At 50.2% G+C, this 22,904-nt stretch overlaps 1 protein-coding gene across 1 annotated transcript in view; it reads left to right on the top strand.

Moving 5' to 3' along the window:
• cobl (cordon-bleu WH2 repeat protein) overlaps nucleotides 1–22,904 on the top strand; it is a 58,356-nt gene extending 35,452 nt beyond the window's left edge. Inside the window, exons 9-17 of the mRNA XM_079730503.1 lie at nucleotides 2,914–3,619; nucleotides 10,924–11,242; nucleotides 13,302–13,420; nucleotides 14,296–14,487; nucleotides 14,931–16,537; nucleotides 16,825–17,034; nucleotides 17,385–17,504; nucleotides 19,658–20,005; nucleotides 22,206–22,904. Coding sequence (XP_079586629.1) covers nucleotides 2,914–3,619; nucleotides 10,924–11,242; nucleotides 13,302–13,420; nucleotides 14,296–14,487; nucleotides 14,931–16,537; nucleotides 16,825–17,034; nucleotides 17,385–17,504; nucleotides 19,658–20,005; nucleotides 22,206–22,289 — 3,705 coding nt within the window. The 3' untranslated portion in view covers nucleotides 22,290–22,904. The remainder of the gene's footprint in view (nucleotides 1–2,913; nucleotides 3,620–10,923; nucleotides 11,243–13,301; nucleotides 13,421–14,295; nucleotides 14,488–14,930; nucleotides 16,538–16,824; nucleotides 17,035–17,384; nucleotides 17,505–19,657; nucleotides 20,006–22,205) is intronic.

Raw genomic sequence — 22,904 nt, 5'->3', positions numbered from 1 at the left:
TACACACTCTCTCTATACACATACTATACACACTCTCTCTATACACATACAATACACACACACACACACACACACACACACACACACACACACACACACACACACACACACACACACACACACACACACACGGTGGCTGCATGGGCGGCCCTGTCCGATCAACATGCTCCCATGTCAGGGGGCCCCCAGCCCGTCACACCCTACACTGGAACATCTAGTGGACAGGCCGGGACCGCCCTGTCCATACACACACGCACGCATCCATGCATACGTTGCATGGTCATTTCCATACGGGGTCGGCCTATTATTCTCTGAACAATGGGGCTTCAACCGGTGGCTGTGGACGTCACCGGGTTCGTCCTTGTTAGAAAAAACCCAGGGGTCCTCTCGATGTTGATTTATAGGAGCGACGTGAAGTGGTACATTCTTATACACACTCGACCGTGTCTGAGTTTGGCTCCTTAAGGAAGGGCGATTACTTCGATTGTAATATTAAAAAAAGGTCTATCTTTGTCTTTCTCGCATTGTCTTCAGTGCAAAGCAGAAGCCAGAGCTAATGTTACCGCGGCTCTGTCTTGCTAACCACCGCCGCCGTAAATGGTGCGACGCGTTGGCGAGTAAAGCATGGTGGGATGCCGCCAGCCTGTTAGAGGGCTGCGTGGTCGGCGGCCTTGGAGGTGATGTAACATAATATTGGTGTTATTCTCGGGCCATCCTGAGCACACTGTGTTCCCAGTCCTGGCGCCAGTAAGAGCCTATGAGCAATACACACTTAACCCTAAAACCACGCCCCTGCCCCCACCCCCCGTCGTAATAAGCTTGAGATATGACACGGGCTGTTCTTTAAAAGTGTGCTGTGGGTCTGCGTGTGTTTTGAGTGTATTGAGGGTTTGTTTGTTTGTGGTGTGTGTGTGAGCGGACCCCATCTCTTGTCCTTTCATAGAAGGGTCTTGCTGCAGTCTTATGTTTCACTCTGCAGGGAACACACACACATGCAGCCACCCACACACACACACACACACACACACAGAAACACGCACACACACGCAAACACACACACACACACACTTGCACACGCGTGCATGCATTCACGCACGCGCACACACACATCCATTGGTAATCGAGTCAGTCATCCATTTCAGCTTCAACTTTGGCCCACATCCACTGGTATGTCTGTATTCATGTATGTATGAATGGGGGAGAGTGGGAGATCTGTGAGGGACAGGTGGGTGGGTGGGCGGGGGACACCAGTAGGGGACCATGAGGATTTTCATGGCAGGCCACGCAACTGGGTTCAACCGGGTTCATGTGAGCTAACCTACTTCTCTCGCTGAGGACACAAGATGGTCTGACACAAAGCTGGTACGACGTCGGGGGGGGAAACACTTTAAATAGGGTCTTTCTCTTGCTCACTCACTCTGTGTAACTAGCACTCCTTCCACGACAACTCCCCTATTTTTCAACCTGGAACCTAATTTTCCATCTAAAGTTTTTGCTCACTTTTTTATTATATCTCACCCACGTTTCTACTGTTTTCTACCTGCAACAACTCAGTTCTTGTGAGGTGTCAGAGCGAAAAAGGTCTTCTTGACAAAGACTTGGTGAGACACATCAACAAACCGTCCATATCTTGCGGAAGGGAAAGAGAAAAGTTGTATTTCTCTTGGAAGGATCCTTTCCGTAAGGTGTTCAGGATATGCATTTTCGGGGTGCTATTCCCCCAAAAGACTACAATGCAGCCCATTTTACAGCGCATTACAGTCGCATTCAGACAAATCAGACCAATGAAAAAAATTATTAGTCCTTTTGGACTAATAACTATAGGGCCCAGAAGTTTCAGGGAGTTTTCCTGTAAATAGCCAACAATCGAGAACCCATTTGTCTTTCACCCCAGTGTATTCCCGCGGAAGCCCCTTTAAGTACATTGTTGCTCAATAGACCAAAGGCAAAAATCAACCAGATGCGCAAATTAATCTTTCAACACACTTACCGGTTAATCATCATAATCTTGATGTCACGTTGTTTATGGCACCAACCCAGCCCATTCAGGGATTTCTCTGAATGCATACCCACTTCGTTGAAATCAGCGTTGCCAAACACCTTTGACTTTGATGGAACGGTGATCTCTCCGCACTGATTAAGAGATATCACTGTAAGTATTGATGACGGTGGCAAGTATGTCAAATCTGCCATGCTGGTAGTTTTTGCTAACTTTCTGCCAGCTATAAGATGTGCTCCTGTAGGCTAATTTGCGTTGGCACTGCCCTGGTGTGAAGAGCCAGACTGCTGCCAAAGTACCACTCAACTTAATTAGTTAGTAGTGCAGCACTCTACCTCAGCCCTGGCGGTTACAGGTTGATTTATGGGTCGGCCACACACACACTTAGTTACACACACACACACACACACACACACACACACACACACACACACACACACACACACACACACACACACTTAGTTTCACACACACACTCTTTCACACACACACTCTTTCACACACACTTAGTTTCACACACACACTCTTTCACACACACACTCTTTCACACACACTTAGTTTCACACACACTCAAATTAAAATCCCTAGCTCTTTCTCACTCTTTCTCTCTCGTTCTCTCTCTCTCTCTCTGTCTCTGTCTCTCTCTCTCTTGCTCGTTCTCTCTCGTTCTCTCTCTCTCTCTCTCTCTCTCGTTCTCTCTCTCTCTCTCTCTCTCTCTCTGTCTCTGTCTCGTTCTCGTTCTCTCTCGCTCTATCTCGTTCTCTCTCTTTCTCTCTCTCTCTCTCTCTCTCTCTCTCTCTCTCCCTCTCTCTCTCTCGTTCTCTCTCTCTGTCTCTGTCTCGTTCTCGTTCTCTCTCGCTCTATCTCGTTCTCTCTCTCTCTCTCTCTCTCTCTCTCTCTCTCTCTCTCTCCAGATGGGCCTCGTCGGCACCGACAGCATGCTGAGGAAACGAAAAGCCCCGGCCGCGCCCCCTACCTCGGGGAGCTCGGCCACGACCTCCCTGGACGACTCCTCGGCCACGCCCACCCGCGACAGCACCCCGGCGCCCACCCCCACCAAGGTGACCCCGCCCGCGGCCCCCTCTACGGCGCCCCCCCCGGCGGCACCGGCCGCCGCCGCCGCCGCCATGACGCGCCCCGCCCGGACCCAGGCGGCCACGCCCACGCCCAGCCTCACCTCCAGCTGCCCCTCCTCCTCCTCTGCCATCAGCTCGCCGGCCCCCAGCACCACCACGGGGGGCAGCCTGACCGCCCAGGACTCCAGCTCCTCCTCCGAGTGCGGGCGGAGTCTGGAGGCGGAGTCCGACAGCGAGGTGGACGCCTCCAACGTCTCCCTTCGCAGCGGGTCGCTCAGTGACGCCAGCGTGGCCAGCTACACGCCGGGCGCGGGGCTCACCCGCGTTCAGCCCGCCGCCGCCGCCGCCGCCGCCGCCGCCGTCAGCACCACCAGCAGCAGCAGCACCACCTCCAGCGCGGCCAGCAGCCGGACGGAGGAGTCCGAGGAGTCGGCCGACAGCCAGGTGAAGCGCCTGCCGGGGTCCGACCAGGCCGGAGGAGGGAAGGAGTCGCTGGTGGAGCTAAGGATGGACGCCACGGAGAACAACCGACACAGCGCCGTCGGTAAACATGCGTTGAGATATGTTGGTATGATTCATGGATCCGTAACGGGTCTCGAATGGGTTCACGCTAAGAATGTCCCGATAACACTTTTTCACTTCCGATACCGCAGCTTTGGCTAGCTGCCGATACCGATGTCAGCTCTCATGCCCTTGCGCCTAATTGACGACTATTGTTCACGTGACACGCTGTGCGGATCGGATCATATTTCTTTCCCCCCTCCGATGTCCGATCCAGCGTAATGGGCCAAACGTGACCGACACTGATGCCGATACCGATCTGGACATCCCTAGTTCATACGACTATAAACAATAATACAAAACACATATGTTCAAGGATAATACCCCTCACTTATCTGTTATGTCGAGACTACCTCTCTCCCAGAACTTCAACATGCCCAACATGCCCTTTGTGAAACACTGCAACTATCAACATTTTCATATTTCACTTTCACAGAACACAAACATGCAGTGAAAAATTGGTATTGACGCAGCCATACTCTGGATCATCCCTTGACACCCAGCTGGGTGCATTTTGTGAGAGAGAGAGAGAGAGAGAGAGAGAGAGAGAGAGAGAGAGAGAGAGAGAGAGAGAGAGAGAGAGAGAGAGAGAGAGAGAGAGAGAGAGAGAGAGAGAGAGAGAGAGAGAGAGAGAGAGAGAGAGAGAGAGAGATATATGGGATGTTGGGTTGACGTCACAAGCGTGCAGAGTGCCAGCAATGGGCTTCATGAGGGAGGGCGATTGGAAAGGACACAGAGAAGCAGTTTTAAGGGGGCGGTTTGAGTGGAGGAGAGGTGGACAGGCCAGTGCAGTCAGCAGAAGGCTGGTAAAGGCTCCAGCCTCTCCCCTGACACTGCTGAATACCCACGGCCAGTCCGTCATGTGTTGGTCTGAGCATGCATAATCCGCTGGTCCGTGAGGCGTGAGCAAGATCACCACAAGGCTGTAGACTTGTCTACCTGCGTACATGTTGAGATGTGCAAGTCACAGACTCGGCTCAAGAGCTTTCAACCTCGATGGGAGATATTGTGTAACAATAGCATATCCTAAAACGTAAATCGATTCCAGAACAAGCACTGTTTTCTAAAATAAATACCAGAGTCACCATGTATGGGTTGAAAAATTGCACAGCATCATTTAGTTGAGCTCTTTGACCTACTCTGTTTATATGAAAACGATGTGATGTGTCTCTAAGTGTGTCACGTGTGTGAATATATGTGAGCGTTATGTGTGTGCGTCTGCGTCCGCACATCCTCACGCCGGGCCGCATGCTCTGAGCTGACGCAACAGCCAAGGCCGTGTGTGGATAATGCCTCTGCCTCCTGCTATCAGACAGCGGAGATAGGAAGAAGCATACACACCAGAGGGCCGCTGAGTCAGACGCAACACCCCGACACATCACACGGCCGCGAGACTTTGGCCACAGGTCCTTTCGGTGTGCCGCATCGCTAGCACTTCGCATCCACTTTTCGTAGTCGAGGGCAACCGAAGCGCAACAGGGTGACGCAGGTGTTGCCTGGCAACCTAGTCGGGTTGCCGGAATCGGTTTTCGTCTCCTTGAGCAAGGCACGCAACGTCTTACCTGCCAATGAGCAGGTTGTGGTGTCGGGCGTGGCACCGCAAGCCTTGACACCTGTGTGTGTGTGTGTGTGTGTGCGTGCGCGTGTGTGTGTGTGTGTGTGTGTGTGCATTCTACTATATGATGTGCCTCTTCCCCATGTTTAAGGCCAATGCTATTGTCACTATGTTTTATAGTGTGCTTTCTAGCACTACTCGTATTGTGCACGTCCCTCTAATTACATTCTGAAACGGATATTTGAGAATACACACACGTAAACAAACCCTGGCGGTCTCACACTGTTTAGCAGTTAAGAGTCCACACACACACACACACACAAAGTCAGCGGCACCATGTTATCGTCAGCGCAGGGCTGTGTGAGGTCGGGGGCGCTGGTCTCTGTGTCCGTGCCCCATGTGTCTTCCATCCGTCGTGTGCGCCTTCCCCACGCGGTTCCCCGCACTTCCCACATTAAACACCAGGGGGCCGGGGCGCCCGCTGTCTCTCCTCCCAGACGCTGCCTACGGGCCGGTCCCGCCCAAACCTGCCCGCGTCAGCCCCACCCGCCCGGCGTCCGACCCCCAGCAACCGGCCTCCCTCCCCCCGCCTGGCCCCGCCCCACCCTCCTACACAGGCCCTCCTCCCCGCCGTCCGGCCGGGGAGACGGAGAGAGAGGAGAGTGGGGTGGAGGAGAGAGAGGTGGTGGAGAGAGAGGTGGTGGAGAGAGAGGTGGTGGAGAGAGAGGTGGAGGAGAGAGAGGTGGAGGAGAAGGCGGCCTCAGCAACGCAGTGTAGGTGTTTGCATGACGGGAGCGACGGTTGGGATCTGTCCTCTGTTCTGCGCCTCCTCCTTCGCCTTCCTCCTTCCTTTCTGCGCCCCCTCCTCCTTCCCGTTCCGATTGCTTTCCGTTTCTCATATCCTTCCTTCTCTTCCTGGTTTCCACCTCGGCCGCTCACTGGGAACGCGAGTGTCGCTCTGCTCGTTCCTCTCCCCTGGAGATCTCTTCTTTTGGGCGATTATTTCGCTTTCCAAACTTGACGTTTCTTTCTTCTGTTTTTCTGTTCTCTTATGTGGGTGTGGGTGTTTTTGTGTTTGTGTAAGGGTTCGTGTGTGTGTGTGTGTGTGTGTGTGTGTGTGTTGGCTCCTCATTCCTGACAGGTTTGTATCCCCCATAATTGCTGTATCAAACAGGTAGCTGTGTGTGTGTGTGTGTGTGTGTGTGTGTGTGTGTGTGTGTCTGCGTGTATACATGTTTATGTGTGCGTGTGTGTGTGTGTGTGTGCCTGCCTGTGTGTGTGTTTGTGTGTCTGCTTGTGTGTGTGTTTGTGTGTCTGTGTGTGTGTGCAGAGGGCATTAGTGTCCCAGGTCTCCAGCAGGCCCCCCTGGCAGGGCCTCTTTGAGCCTGTTAGTTGCTCCCCTGTGAGAATCAAGGTGCCCCACATCTATAACTATCCTCCCCTGCAGGGCCACGCTACAGCCACTGGCGTCCAGTAGGTCAGAAGGCAACTCTGATCCCATTGAATCCCCCCCCTTTCATACTGGATCAAAACGTATTGAATGCATTACGGCTGTGGCTCTGGTCCCTATGTGTGATCAGAATCCATATGGTTGTTGCTACAGAGGTTGGGCTCCGATGCGATCGTAATCCATTGGGAGCAATGTGTGTGGTGAACTCGTAGTGTTGTCCGTCATGTTTTAGTTTAGCTCTGCGTGAGCGAGGCTTTTTGCGGTACGAAGCGGTTAAGTAACAACCGCTAAATAACGAATGGGAAATCTTTGGGAATCTGTTTGGCGTTATGTAGCGTGAAGCTGTGAATCACAACCACCCATTACACATGCTCCTTATTAGGTATCACACCAGTGCATTCCCCTGAAGACATTTATGGCAAATCTCACATCAAAGACACCCATGAGGCCTGTGGGATTAAACTCTTCAGGCCCTTAATGCTGAGGGGGCTATGCTGTGAGGCTCAGTTTGATGCTTACAGTATTAGCACTGCCTGGGTCATTATGGCTGTTTCTCTCCTTCCCAGTCTCACTCAGTTAACGTCTCACTGTGCTGTATGCTTTCTCATGTTTTTTTCCTTCTTTCTCTTCCCCTCCCTCCCTCCCTCCCTCCCTCCCTCCCCTTAGTGTACTGCTGTGGACCTGTCCGTCTACGCTCCAAGCGTTCCTGAAACCCTTCCCGATTGATCTGTCTATTCCTCTCTCTCTCTCTCTCTCTCTCTCTCTCTCTCTCTCTCTCTCTCTCTCTCTCTCTCTCTCTCTCTCTCTCTCTCTCTCTCTCTCTCTCTGTCTTTAACTCTTTCTTTCTCTCTCTCCTCTGTCTTTAACTCTTTCTTTTCTCCCCTCTCTCTCTCCTCTCTGCCCTTTCCTTTTTCTCCCTCTTTAATACTTACTCTTTCTCTCCCTCTCTTTCGCTCTCTCTTTCTCCCCTTTCCTCTCTGTCTCTCTCCCCATCCCTCTCTATCTCGCTCTTATCCGCTCCCTTCGCTCCTACTTCCACCATTGCTCTGGATCTTCGCTTCCTCCTCTTCCTCGCCAGCTGTGACTGCCTCACGTTGTACTGTCTAATGTCTATATCACTGCATTTGCTTTTATAATTGTGTTTCATGCTAGTTCATATGAACCTCAGTCCATACAATAAATCCCTCTGTATACAATTGATCATGCGATAAACAAAATGGCGACAGACCAGGATGCTACAACTTGTATTTGTTTTTGTGTGGTTGTGAGTCACCAGTGGGTTGTGTATGTTGGGGGCCGCCTGTTGAGGGGCGCACGGGCAGGGTCCGAGATGGTAACACAGTACGTTGTTCAGAAGGCTCCCATGGCGGGAACTGAGGATCTGAACCCAGGGGGGGGGGGTGCATTGATCTCAGCCATGATTGATGAGTGATAGTCGGTATGAGGTTATGAAGGCCAGGGCCATGCGATACGCAACGCTCAATACTCTGGTGCAGTGATCTCTGCAGATCCATAGCCGAACAGGAGTGTTCTTCCTTTTCGACGTATGTTTTCAGCTTACGTTTGAAACCAGAGACCTGGGTGCACGGTGCCTTCAGTCCACTCTGTAGAGTGCAGATGTTTCAATCCATGTCCTGCATTGTTGAGGCGACCACGTGCGTTTCATACACAGTAGGACAAGGTGAGCTACATCGATTGCATACGGCTCAATCCATGGGAAACTCAAGCCCTATAATGATTAGGGTGTCATGTTAAAGACGGTTTCTTTCTCATGCTGACAATTCGCTTTTTGTCAAGTCTTTATTTTCAGTGGTGGACTTCTTAAAGAAAAGTGTGATTTTGGTTGAGTAAATATTCTAAGTAATATGTCAGTATAACTGACTGTGAAATGTTTTATTTAAGTGTTTAAACCTCTAGCTTTTTAGTTGTTTGGTTGTCTGCGTCTTTTTATTGAAATTGTTATTTTTGATCTTTAGGTTCTAAGACATTGATTTGCATATGTAAGGGAAATGTTAAGCCTTTGATTAGGGAAAATGTGTTTGGGGAAGAATGTGTCTCATTGTCTAATATACAAAAAAAGATTTGATTGCGTTTGATAATTTTTCAATAAAGATTTTTATGAAAGCATATAAAGGATATTTGGAGTTCAATTTGAATCTGGCATGATATTTAGTTAACAGTTGATGCCGTGGTTTTGATTGGTTAACATGGATGTGTATTCCAGGGCATGTTAAAAATAGCACAGATGGTGAAACGGGTGTGTGTGTGTTGAGGAGAGCGTTTTGACTTATGTGCATGTACTACATGTACTATGGATAGAGTCCAGTCCTGTGTGTGTGTTTTGTCTGTGCATTTGTTTAACCTGGCTAGCATGGTGCAAAAATGAATGGATGGTGAATATGCAGGCTGATTGTCTCTTTTTCTGAATGAAGTACAGTTCTATAAATGTGTGTTTGTGCATGTGTGCGTGCATACACAGATGCATGCATGTGTGCGGCTGTGCATTTATTCTTGCCTGTGTTGCTATCTCTTGTAGTCCACATGTGTATGTATACAGTCTTTGCAAATAGGAAGAGTCGCACATGTGCATGCATGAGTGCATGGGTGTGTTCACCCTGGACGTGTTCACCCTGGACTGCAGATGTCTACAGTAGCTGCTATCATTGCTTTACACGGGGAATGGGTTAGCCTAGCGATTGTAATACTTGCACTTGGTTCTATGAACATCTTTACTGTACCGACAGCGATATGTTGTTTCACTTCTTATGACAAATGTACTTATTGTAACAGATGCACTTATTGTAAGTCGCTTTGGATAAAAGCGTCTGCTAAATGCCCTAAATGCAAATGTAAATGTCTTTGTGTGTGTGTGTGTGCGTGCGTGCGTGCGTGCGCGCGCGCAACTGTGTGCATGTGTTTGCTGGCTGTGGCTGTAGCTAGCATGGCTCAGGCATTGCTTTGGGAAGGAACAGGGAGGACAACCCTGTGAGTCATGACCACATTGGCTAGAACTGGCTGTCTCCCCACACTTTGACAGGCCCAGCACACCGACCCACACCACACATCCTCAGTCACACTAAACACACACTCACTCACGCTCCTCTGTTGACTCACCTTATGCACACATCCATGAAGAATTTAATATTTTTAAATCGATGGAATATTTCAAAAAAGATGTATTAAACGTTATAAAATGCATGCAAGTGTTTATCAGACCACTATGTGCAACCCGTGCACATACGCAACCTCGGGATCACAGTGCCGTCGAATCTGTGCGCAAACGTGCACGTGCATGCACAATGACACACACACGTACTGTGTCCTCATGGGACCTCCTAAAGCCACACCGAGACAAAATTGCATGCACCCAAGCCGGCCGCAAACACATTGAGGTAAACAGTCATGTTTGACTGAGGTTTCCCGCTCTCCCCATCGCCGTGAAGCGCTGGTCGCTTATCATGAAAGGCCGCGCCGCAGTGGCCTGTAATACCCCGGCCTTTATTGTCATGCAGTGGAATACGGTTGATGTCGGACTGCGTGGGTTCAACAGAGCCCGCAGGACCCACCAGAGCATGGCTGTACGCAGGAGATGAGAGGGTCGGTAAGCAGTGTGTGCAGAGGCCACCCAATGCATCATGGTTGACACTAACATTATGAAGTCAAATTAAAATGTTTTTTGTTGACACTATTGCTCGCCACCCGTCGTGAAAACGGCTCACTGTTCCAAACCCAAAAGTTGGTTGTGCACTTTGTTCGTTTGGCTCGCACTTGGGTGCAATTTAGATTTTGTTTGAGTTTGTTGGTGTGGTGTGTGTGTGCGTGCGTTTGTGTGACGTGCATGCCCGTGTGTGTGTGTGTGTGTGTGTGTCATACACAAGCACCTACTGTGTGAGTCTTGAATCAACTGGAATGCTTCCTGCGATCTCCCTCTCATAACTTTCTGATTAAACCTTTTGCCTGCCACATGTCCCGTGCCTTTCCAGCCATTACAAAGCAGTGCTATGATTAGTTATTAACTTTGGCTAAGTCCAAAAGCTCTTAATACTGCTGAAGCATACAAAGAATACTAAATACCTTCCCGGTTCTCCAGGTAGCGTTCGAGAAACCTGGGACAAATCAATGGATTTGGACTATCACTCTTTATACAACAGAAAAAGCTTGATTAATCCGAAGGAAAATGCATGGACTAATGAAACCCCCCCCCCCCCCCCCCCCCCACTAACAACGCTACGAAAATAAAAGTATTTGATTTTTTGTTTTGTTTTGTGTCTTCCTCTCCCAGCCTGGCTCCACTCTCTACCCGGCCCCAGACTTCCGCAGGGGGGGGGCGCCGGCCGAAGCGCACCCGAGGACGAGACGCTCTCCCTGGGGAGCAGCAGCGGCAGCAGCAGCCTGCCGGACCAGGGCTACGCAGCCTCCGAGGGCATGGCGGAGGCGGAGGACTGCGGCACGGCGGGCTCCCCGTGGGGGACGCAGCCCGCCTCCCCGGACAAGACCCTGCACGGGAGAGGAGGAGGAGGGGAAGGGAGACCCCTCGGACCAATCAAGGACGTCTCCAGCGACAGCGACGAAGGGTGTGCAACCTGGGGGTCCAGACACAGGTACAGACCAGGAACGGACAGGAGGACACACACAGACGGACAGGGGTGACGTTGGAACTCTTGAAGGGCTCTGGTGGAGTGGTGGAGAAAGTGGTTGACCGACTTCCACACTACAGAGGAAAGCGGAAGCTGGTGTGACGGATGGGCTCTGTCAATAAGTCGTTTGTAATTCATAGATGAACTAAAGAGCGAAGGATGAGAATGGCGTAAAGATCGTGAACATGGCGAATAATGAGAATAACGTAAGGCGCGTTACCATAGCGAATGACGTAAAGATTGTGAAAAGAGTGAATATTGAGAGTGAGGTAAAGAGCGTGACCATAGCCAATAATGAGAATGACGTAAAGAGCGTGAACATAGTGAATGATGAGAACGCTGAGAAACGCTGCATCAAAAGCACAGCATCCTTCACATGAATGAAGAGGTGTGAAGAAGACTCCTCAAGTTTCTCCGTTGCACACAAACACACCTCCACACCTGACGTCCCATTCTCATTCGTCTTCCAGGGGTGATTGCTAACACATTTTGGGAGTGAGACGCTGTGTGTGTGTGTGTGTGTGTGTGTGTGTGTGTGGGTGTGGGTGGGCCTGTCCCTACCATGAGCCTTTTGTGATTCACTGGGGTCAACCTCGCTGTTAGTCATCTGAATTCCCCCCAGTGTTTCCCAGCAGGCATCCGTCTCCGTCCCTCTGCACGTAGTGTCCTGTACTCGATGTACAACTGGATGTATTGCAGAAACCTGGCTTTACAGCCCCAAAACATGTCTCACACCATATGGACGTGACATGCATGTGATCCGTTTGGCGTTCAACACACTGTATCTCAGAGCCTGAGCGCTCCACAAGCCCTGCGCTCAGTGTGAAGTGTATTACCAATACTTACAAAGAACGACCTTACTAAAATCCTGCTCCTTGAACTGTTTTGAGAAACGGGCCAATCATCAATCAGTGAACAAGATACTGCATTCGGGGATATCCAACGTCTGGGTTATACTTTGCTTGGGAATCTGCGCCAAATATAGCAAAGTTAAAAACAAGACGTATTTGTGCATTTCGGTTAACCCGGCACGTCTGCCATCAAAGACGCTTTCCCACAGGGGTTTAATCGTCTGCCAGCAGTAACTGGCCGAGAGCACTTCTTCTTCCAGCGTGCTGAATCTGAAGGGGGCCCCCGCGGCTGGCGTGCTGCAGAGCACTGGGATTTCACAGTTGTGGGTCTAGGCGTCCATTGAAAGGTGAAAAAAAAAGAAACGGATTTCGTAACACGATTATTTTTTTTGCCTTTTTTCCTTTGAGCTGCGGTGAACCCAAGGCGTGTATATCATCCAGAAAACTGATCCTAGATCAATGAGCACTTGACTCATACGGACCTAAAGCATCCACCTCGATCCCACCCCTGCCCCCCCCCTCTGCCTTCCAGGAAAGACACAAAAGCCCCCAATTTCTGAGAGCTGTTAAGGAAAAAGTCAGCCGCTCCAAGTTCCTCTCAGAGGCAGATGCCGTGTTTTATCTGGCGCTCCGGGTGTTATTTATTATGTCTGATGCGCCGGAGACCCGGGAGCAGAGCTCGGAGGAGCCGGCCAGCGGGGAAACAACCGCGAGCTCCGAGCTAGTGATCGCTTTATGGACAAGGATTTTAATGGAGTCATGCTCCAATGGCAATATCATAGGTGTTTAAACGTCGATCGAGGGGTTATGTTGCTCAAGACGTGAAGGCTAAATGATTCTGTTGGGATCTCCTAATGGTCGAGCCTGATTATAGCTAGTACGGTGCAAAAGGTTGTTGTGAACAATATTTCCACCTACTTACTTAACTCTATATTTAGCCTGTAGGTTAGAGACATATATGCTTACTTTCACGTGTAACCTGTAAACTAACGCATCATCTTGTATAGCTAATTCGAATTTTTTTACATTTTTTCTGATCGTAAATATTGTATATACTATATATTATATTTATTTATTTTCAAACATTATGAGGCTATTCGGGTGAGTGTGCTCATGTGTGTAGGTGTGAAACTGACTCATTTGAATGACCTTTGCCAAACGGTCCCCTGCAGACCAATGGACATCAGCCTGAAGGATAAAGCAGGCAGCAGGATGGACGCCTACGACGAGGACCCCGAGCTCACCGCTGAACTCAACAAGACCCTGGCCGACTTTGACGCTGAATTAAACGGTACCTTCTAGTAATTAGTCGTTATGCTAAAACTTATGTTCTGGGGAGATCAAAAAGATGAACAGGTTAATGATGTCTTTTCCATAGTAAAGTAGTCATTTTAAAAATGTCCATTGGACTTAAAGGGGACATTTTATACCACCAGGTGTGAGTGTGATTAGCCTTACAAGCTGTTTCGAAAATCTGCCCCATATGACATGACTAGTGGGTGTGTCCACCTAGATCTGCGCTGGATAGATGAGCAACGTTTACTTCAGTCCACTGGGTAGGCTGGTAGACTGATCTATCCAGCACAGATCTAGGTGGACACGCCCACTAGTGATGTCATATGGGGCAGATTTTCGAAACGCCTTGTAAGGCTAATCACACTCACACCTGGTGGTATAATATGTCCCCTTTAATCACTGCTTCACCGTTCCCATGCTTCCACATGATATGTGGTTTTGATTGCCGTGTGTTCTCATGTGTTAATCCATGAGTCAAACATTACTTATGTTGCATCACATAAATATGTCCATACATCAGTCATTTATCTGGGTGCTCGTATATTTTACATGAACTATAAATTCTCTTTTTTTATAGTTGAACTCCATTCCTGAGTGTGATGTTTTTTTCATAGTTAGAGGGCATTGAACATCTCAAAGGACTTTAGAGTGAGAGAGAGTTTGATTTATGTCTGGTGTTTCATCACCATGCTAGTCTCAAAGACCATCACACAGCAATGAGACGACGTAAAACCCAACAGGAGCATTCTCAGCAATCATTTGAAGACGGATAATTAAAGACAGGCAACTTGCTCAGAGCATGTCTTTTTAGAAGCGAGATTTATTGCAGAGCATCAACCAATAACCTTGTTAATCTGTTGCGTATTCCAGACATTAGCCGTACGGAGGCCGTCACGCCAAAAGAGTATCGCTATGCCTTACCCACAGACGTCTACGGGGTGCCTGTCACTGTGGTGGACCTGGTCCCAGTCACCGCTATAGATCTACCGGAGGACTATGGAAACACGGTCATTGACGGTGTCACCAAGACATCGCCACGGCAACCGTCAACTGTCAATAATGGTAACAAAAATACTTGGAATTATCGTAATATGTGTGTACTTTTTAATGCATTGTAATTTTGTCGTTTTCTTTTGCTGTGGATGTTGCGATTGGCTAAATTACACTAAAATATACCTTGTACATAATCCTTTTGGGGTTAATTTCGGGGTGGCATGTGGCTCAGGAGGTAGGGCGGGTTGGCTGGTAACCGGAAGGTTGCAAGTTCGATCCCCGTCTCCTCCTAGCCGAGTGTCGAGGTGTCCCCTGAGCAAGACGCCTCACCCTGACTGACCCCGCTGTCGGTGTGTGAATGAATGGGCGAATGTTGGCAATGGCAATATTGTAAAGCGCTTTGAGTGGCCACTGGTTGGAAAAGCGCTGAAAAAACAAATGCAGTCCTTAAAACCATTTACCATTTAATTCAGTGTTCATATTGATTTAAAATCTCTTCCTGGCCACTCTAGGTCTGAACGCTGCTCGGCCGTCCGAGGACAAAGCCCACAACCAGAACAACAACGCCTGTAGGGACGGGGGCGCTACCAAGCGTGCCAGTGACGTCGCTAAACGACCACCGCCGGCCGCAGCGTATGTAGCCTCCGCGGCGGGGTACTCTCGCTCGACAGCGAGCAGCGCGGTCAAATCCGAGAACAAGCCGACGCAGCGAGAAGCCAACGCCAAGACCGGCGGCATTAGAGAAGAGGAGGGGAAACCGAAAATGCGTCCCGGCGAGAACGTCAGCACCAAAGCTAGCCCCCCCGTCGGCAAAGAGAACGACCTGCCGCCGAAGACTTGGAGGACGCCGTCCATGAACGGGAAGGAGGACGTGGGGGAGTTCCCCGTCTACAGGCCCCACCTCAACAAGGACGTCATCTCGGCCTACTCGGCCTCCGTGTCGCAGAGCAAGATCACCCAGAGTTCCACCTCGCGCTTCGGCCTGAAGACCTTCACCGTGGTTCCCCCGAAGCACTCGCCGGCGATCGCCACGGCGCAGGCGGCCAGCAGCGGGGGCACCGCGGGCGCCATCAAGATCGACGAGCAGGGGAACATGGTGCAGACCGGCGTGTGGCAAAAGCCCGGGACCCTCAGACCGGCGTCCGGGGCCGTCAGTCCGACGTCAGGGGCTGGGGAGGACACCCAGGAGCGATCCCCGCTCCTGGGCCAGGCCAAAGCCTTCTGGAGTTCGTCCGAACGACAAGACGGCGGGGTGGTCGCGAGCGAGAAACAAAAGGACAGCGCGACGGAGCAGAAGAAGACGGTGTATCCAGCCTCCCCCGAAACCACCAGACACGCTAAGAAACCGGAAGACCTGAGGAATACACACCCGGTGAAACGTGAGCCTTCCCTGGTGGCGAAGCCTCAAGAGAAGGAAGCCGCTGCCGCGGCGACCAAGGAGGCCGCCGAAGTACGGAAGGGGTCGGAGCAAAGGGTGATCATCTTGGAGGAGACGCAGACACTGGGCAGTGCGTCCGTACCGGCCTACTCTTATCAACCCAACCCACAGAGGGACCTGTCCTTCCTCCGACCGTCCAGGAGAACGTCCAGCCAGTATGTGGCGTCCGCCATCTCGAAGTACGCCAAACCAGAAGGCCCGGCCCACGGCCTCGAACCCCTGCAGAGAAACGCCCAGTCGGGCCTCCGGAGAGGGGGCCGGTCCATGCAGGTGATCCCGCGGGGGTCCACCCTGCCCGCCTCCGACGGCGACCAGAGGGGGGTCCCCGTCGGCTCCGGGCCCCCACGGTCCCCCGGACCCACCAGGTCCATGAGCCAGCCCGGCCGCGTCTCCGCAGGGACGACCGGAGCCGCCGACGAAGCGAGGTGGGACGGCGGCGGGAGGGTCGTGGGAAGCTCCAGCTTCTCCCGAGGTCGCGTCGACGCCGCGGACAACAAGAGGGTCAGCGGCTGGCCAGTGGTGAGCCCCGCCCCGGGCAGAGGGATGGCTGGGGACAGCAGGGGTCAGGGCGTGCACAGCGAGGCGCCGGACCCTGGGCCGAGCCACGCCAGCCAGAACCAGGGCCGTCCTCCCAAACAGGGGATGGGCGTCAACGTGCCAGCCCCCGTGGTTCAGGTTAACGTGAGTGATGCTTTGGTGTGAGAAGTTATATTGTGTAGATGTAGTAACCATGAAATGTATGTGTAATGAAGTATAAGTACTGTATATCATTTTTATATTTGCCGTTGTTTACCTTTATACATTGGATATTAGATACAATATGATGCGATGCAATATGATCAATGAGGATCATCAGCTGCGTACTCGATGTTAAATTTTTTACCTGCTAAATAGCATTTGTATATTTGCCTATACATAAATATTATCCGTGCGTATATATTTATACATATACATATACTTGTGTTCAGAACACCCCAGTGGTGACCACCACCACCCCCTCAACTTATCCAGTGCTGGCGGACAGACCGGAGCCTTCGGCCCTCCCGCCCGCTGGAGGTCTGTTCGGGCCGGTCAAGAAGTTCAAGAAGGTGGCGTCCAAACCCGTCCAACAGGAGCCCTGTCTCCACAACGACCTGATGGACGCCATCCAGGCCGGGGGAAGAGACCGGCTGAAGAAGGTGCGCTTCATTCCTTCACGTGTCAATGGCTTACTCTGTGTGTGTGTGTGTGTGTGTGTGTGTGTGTGTGTGTGTGTGTGTGTGTGTGTGTGTGTGTGTGTGTGTGTGTGTGTGTGTGTGTGTGTGTGTGTGTGTGTCCTAACTGTGTTTGAGTCTGTGTCCTTATCTGTGTGTTTGTCTGTGTCCTTACTCTGTGTGTGTGTGTGTGTGTGTGTGTGTGTCCTAACTATGGTACCTTGGTCTTTAGTAGTCAAAGGGATCAAGTCAAAGTTAAACACAGCCTGGTTATAGCGTATGGGACCTTATGAATCCAGTGAAGACTCTGACTGCCTCCTGCTCTGTGACCCCAGACTCCAGGCGCTGACCCCGGTGGTCTGAAGAAGAGGCCGTCCCAGGCTGAGGACGACAACGAGAGGTCCGCTCTGCTGGCCGCCATCAGGGCCAAGGCCAGCAGCGGGAGGCTCAAACCGGTAACACTCACCCCCTTTCTGCTGATGATGATAAAACTAAAGGCTGAAACCGGTTACACTCAACCCCTTCTACTGCTGATATTATAAAACTAAAGGCTGAAACCGGTTACACTCAACCCCTTCTACTGCTGATATTATAAAACTAAAGGCTCACACTGGTCAAACTCACCCCCTTTTCCTTTCAGTCACTTGTCCCCGAGTCCCCTTCCCCAGATAATACATTTTGGGCTTTTTTGGTGGTTTTAAAATGTATAATATATATTTTATGATTTTCAAAATAAATATTATGTGTCAAAAGTTTTTTCCAACTATTGAAAATTGTTAAAGGGGACATATTATGAAAACAACACTTTTCCTGGGATTTGGCGTGTTTTTTTGGGTCTCTGGTGCTCCCACACGATTACTAACTTTGAAAAAAGTCCACGCATGATATTTTGAGTGTGATATGCATTTCTGAAAGTACCCCGCCTACAGTTACCAAACGAGCAAGTCAGGTTCGGCGCCCCCTCCTACGTAGGAAGGGGGCACAGTTGAATATTACCTCCCGCTTCCCCACTCCCCTCCAATCGGAGCATAGCTTAGATTTTGTCGACCAGTGGACGAGCAGCTCCGACGGGGGGAACTCGGCGGCAGCTCAGCTTCGGGAGTACAATCCCTTTCTCTGCCGGACTGCCGCCAAAGCTTCAGCGGCAGTCCGGAGGAGGAGACATGGAGGAGAAAGGGATTGTACTCCCGGAGCTGAGCTGCCGGACTGCCGCCGAAGCTTCGGCCGCAGTCGGACGGCGGCAGTCTGGCAACTCCGGCACCGGAAGTGCAATCCCTTTCTCCTCCATGTCGCGGTTCATGGATTTCAGAGAGTCAAGGCCAAAGTTCCTTTCCCCTAATTCCCCTCAACCATGGCCGAGATATCCCCCACTAGGAGTCTTTACTTGTTGTGAAAGTACCAGAGACGTCAGACGCAGTCTTTATGATTCATAATATCTTTCGAGGTGCACATTGCTTTTGGCCGTGATATTAGATATAATATTACATAAATACCCATATATAATATTATTATTATTATATGATATAGATATAGAGCTCCAGGAGTCATCAAACATCAACATTCCCTTCTCCTCCATGCTGTGGTTCACTCTGACAGCTCATTGGTCAATGGGCAGCAGCCCATTTGCATTAAAGCAACAGACACCAGAAACAGCGCATTCTGAAGGGACTGAAACAGAGGGGAATAGCGGTAGGCAAGATTTATTTTCCTAACAGCTATTTCCAGCAAACAGCTTCAAAAACATGTTTTCTGGATCTCAAATACTATGTTTACTTGTTGGGAAAACACCATAATATGTCTCCTTTAAGTTTCGCCAAAGGAGTTCAAGTGTTTACTCTTAATAAGCATCAGTATTGTCAGCCCAACTACTATCATCCCCCAATCATTGTCTGCGTTCGAATCCTGCGTCGGATCGGGACAAATGTCCTGGGGAACCTCACCTGTTAAAAACAGTCTAAAGCAGCGACCATGACGAGGCAGAACGCCGCAGAGCGTCCCAGCAAGGTAGCACCTCGGGGGGCCTTGTTATGCCTGCAGCTCACTGTTCCTCCCCTGCCCTCCATGGTGACTGTGGGCTGTGGTTTGGTGAGAAGTGGAAGAAAAGGGGCCGGAAATTTGCCGCTGCCGCAGAGGGCCAGCTGCGGTTCAGCGCTAAAAGGTTTCTGACCAGCCCTGGAATCCCTGGAATGCCTTGTGACTAAATCTGACGAAGGCTGCTCTGGTTTGTCCCAGAGAAAGGAACAAAAAGACCAAGTTCAGTATGGAGAATGAACTGTGAATGATATAATGCATGGAGTTGCACTGACATTTTGTTTTTTGGGTTAGTAAGAAAATACTGTAAAGGTATTTCGGATAAATTCACACCAAGCCTATAGACTGACGTGTCGTGTGGCTCCTCTCTCCTCTCTCCTTTACTCTCGCCTCTCTCATCTCTCCTCTCTCCTCTCCTCTCTCCTCTCCTCTCCCCTCTCCTCTCTCCTCTCCTCTCTCTTTCCTCTCTCCTCTCATCTCTCCTCTCTCCTCTCCTCTCATCTCTCCTCTCTCCTCTCCTCTATTCTCTCCTCTCTCTTTCCTCTCTCCTCTCCTCTCTCCTGTCTCCTCTCCACAGACCAAGTCCCTGGCAGCTCACGAGCTCCAGGTCATCAGGACGTCCTCCTCTTCAGAGGAGCATCCCGCCGTCTCCATAACCAGACCTTCACGTCCCCTCTCCCCAACGCCTCCTCCTCATCCGTCAAGCTACGGCCTCTCTCCTCCTCCGCCTCATCCGTCAAGCTTCGGCCTGTCTCCTCCTCCTCCTCCTCCTCCACCGCCCCCCCCGACGGGACCTCCCGCCCCGCCCCCCCAGCTCCGGCGCGGGGGGGCGGGGGCCGGGGAACCCCGGGGAGACCCGGCGGCGGCCAGGGAGGCCATGATGGAGGCCATTCGGTCGGGCTCGGCCGTCGGGAACCTGAAGAAGGTAACTGGAGCAGCTCCTGTTGTCTGGGGGCTCGACGGTGCTGCGTTAAGGGCTCTTCATGGTCCCGCGTTCACGCGACGCGAGGGGGTTACGGACCCCTTGCGTCCTTGCGGACCCTCCTCGCGTCCACCGCAAGGTCCACGTGCGCCTCCCCAAAAAGCGTAACCTTCCGTCGAGGCGACGCAGCAGCAAGGGCTGTGATTGGTCCGCTTACTGAAACCTGACGCAGAACCGTGAAGGTTCTGCGTCGTCGAGGCGTCTCGCGTTGCGTGGAACGTGGAACCATAAAGAGCCCGTTAGACGTCAGGCTGTACTTTTAATAGCCAGAGGCAAACAAAACAATTAAAATATAGAGGAGATAGGGGCGGTTCACCAGGTGGAGCGTACCATTTGGGCCCAGGCCTCATCGCAGTGACCGGGTCAGGGTTCGATTCCTGCCCGTGGTCCTTTGTGCTGCATGTCCTCCCCTCTCTCTCCCGTACCTTCATGGCTTACTCACTCTACAATCAAATGGGAAAACCTTCAAAAATACATCTTAAAAAAAAGAATATATATATAAAATAGATTTTGTTTTTTAAATGATGGCAGCTTTCTTCAGGTCCCAAGGGGCTTTGCAGACAAAGAAGAGAAGCAAAAAGTACAGATAAACGAGAACGTTAGATCGATTCTAATTGTTCTATTGTTGTCTTTGGCGCTGCGAATAGATTACAGATAATCAATAATGTTGATTTACGACAGCGATGTCGGGGAACATTTCTTTCCCCAACATCGCTGTTCAGAAACAGGTGCAGTGGTAACGGGAGCGGCCTGCCTGTTGTATATGAGTTCTCTGCTCTTATTCTCTCCACCCCCCTCGGGCAAAGATCCTACTCGCGTATCACATCGGCACTGCTTCCTGCCTCCCGTGTAATTCCTCCTAAAACGCCTGGCATCGTTTGAAGTATATTCACGGCTTCCGACTGAAATCATCAAAGATGGCAAAGCCGAGGAATTCAACTCGTGTTGTTTTTGTTTTGCTGTACATCCCTTCAATAGAGAGCCTCCCTTAGCCTTTTCGCTGCTATATCGCCCTCCCATCGAGGAGAAGTTCTCATGGATCGATTGAGGTATTCTTATCACACAGTGCCTGTGTTGGGAGTACACTTCGCTCAAAAGTATCAGTTACCATGGACACCACAAGTTGAACAGTTGAACGCATGTTGTCCATCTTTGTTATTATTTATTCCAATCCAACTGTAAAGTCGGGGAACCAAACAGCAAACCGTTCTGTCGCTTTCATCGTTTTGTTTCATAGTTTGTGTCGGCAAACATTGTTTGCGTTCAATGTTTAATGACGTTTCCCATGACCCTGAGGCGCCCTTATCGTGATCATTTACGTCTGTTTAACAGTTTTATTGTCATCATGCCCGTGACCTCTGGCCAGGGAGAGAGACGAAAAAAACAACAACCAGACAGAGAGACTCCGACCACAACAGCGTCAGAGAGCGAGAGAGACGTGGAGAGATTTGAAACAGTATCGCTGTATTCTGTGGGAAACTGGCAGCTGTGTTACATCTGCTGTCCCAGAGCTTCACCTTAGACCGTGGTCAACGTCGTCATGACGATCGCCCCCTGACGAAGCACAACAGCTGGGGGAACACCAGCTCTGTTCGTACCCAGGCTCCCTGACACAGGCCCGTACTGTGGGTCTATATGCACTTCAGCGTTTAATAAGGGGGCCACATTAATGCACTTGGAATGCAGTAAAATGTTTACATTTTTGACGGTTTATTGAGTTTAAGCTGGAAGGATCTTCCCCATCACAGGCGATATCGTTTTCAAACTGTCATTGCAATTCAAAGTGAATCTATATTTTTGTTGTAATATCATGGTAACACTTTATAATAACGTTCCTAAGTCATGAATAAACTTTTAGATACTGACAATCTAAACATTAACAAAACATTAATTGATAAGCTTTTCATTAAGGATGGACTTATAATTAACCAAACTTTAATAAACATTAGTAGATGCTAGATAGTGCTGGTTAATGGCCCCCTATCTTACAAAAGATTGAATGTTATAGAGTGTAAAAAAAAGAACTGAGTTCTTTTAATGTTTTGAAATCTAAAGACGCTGACGTCCCATTTGACGTCAGCTACATCGTCGCTAAAAAGTTAGCTTCTCAACATGCCTGTGTCCGTGTGTCTCTGTCGTACAGATCGCCGCTCCGGTGAAGACGGTGCAGGTGAACGGCCGCCTGGGGACGATCCAGAGCCGATCCCTGGCTCTCTCCCAGCAGTGAGCCCCTCCAAGAGGGCCTGGGAAGCACCACAAGACGCACGGGGGGCATGTCGAATCCCACCGGCTAACACCACCCCTGCTGACCGTCCCACAACGTTAATCCCATTTGCCACAACGCCTCGGGGTCCGCTTTGTGTCGAGAGCCCATGGCAGGACGTTTTTAAAAGCACCTTTCTGTGCTTTACTGGATGAGAAACACTGTAAAGTTCACCTACAGCTTCACAAACTGGGGCCATAGACTGGCACTGCCAAAAAGGGCAGCTTTAGTCAGATTTCGCTTTTGAGGTTATTTAATTTTTGTTTGTTTTTATTTTTTACATTGAAATCTTTTTGTTTTTCCGTTTGATATCGCTTTCTGTAAAATACGAAGGTAAAAGTAGGGAGGATACTGGCGATCCAACCATGTAGGACGATGGTGAAGGGATTTCTTAAGCTGGATACACATCTTTATATATTTAATATTAATTGATATACATTTATGTATGTGATTGCATACTTCTAGATCATTTGAACACAACGCTATATTTTAACATTATGATCTAATTCTTTGTCATGTCCTTAACACGATAAAAAAATAATTACCCTAAATTGTTTACCTTTCAAAAACATATCGCCT

This window comes from Pollachius pollachius (assembly GCF_949987615.1).
Source record: "Pollachius pollachius genome assembly, chromosome: 1".
NCBI lineage: Eukaryota > Metazoa > Chordata > Actinopteri > Gadiformes > Gadidae > Pollachius > Pollachius pollachius.
This window is presented reverse-complemented; position numbering and strand designations above follow the sequence as displayed.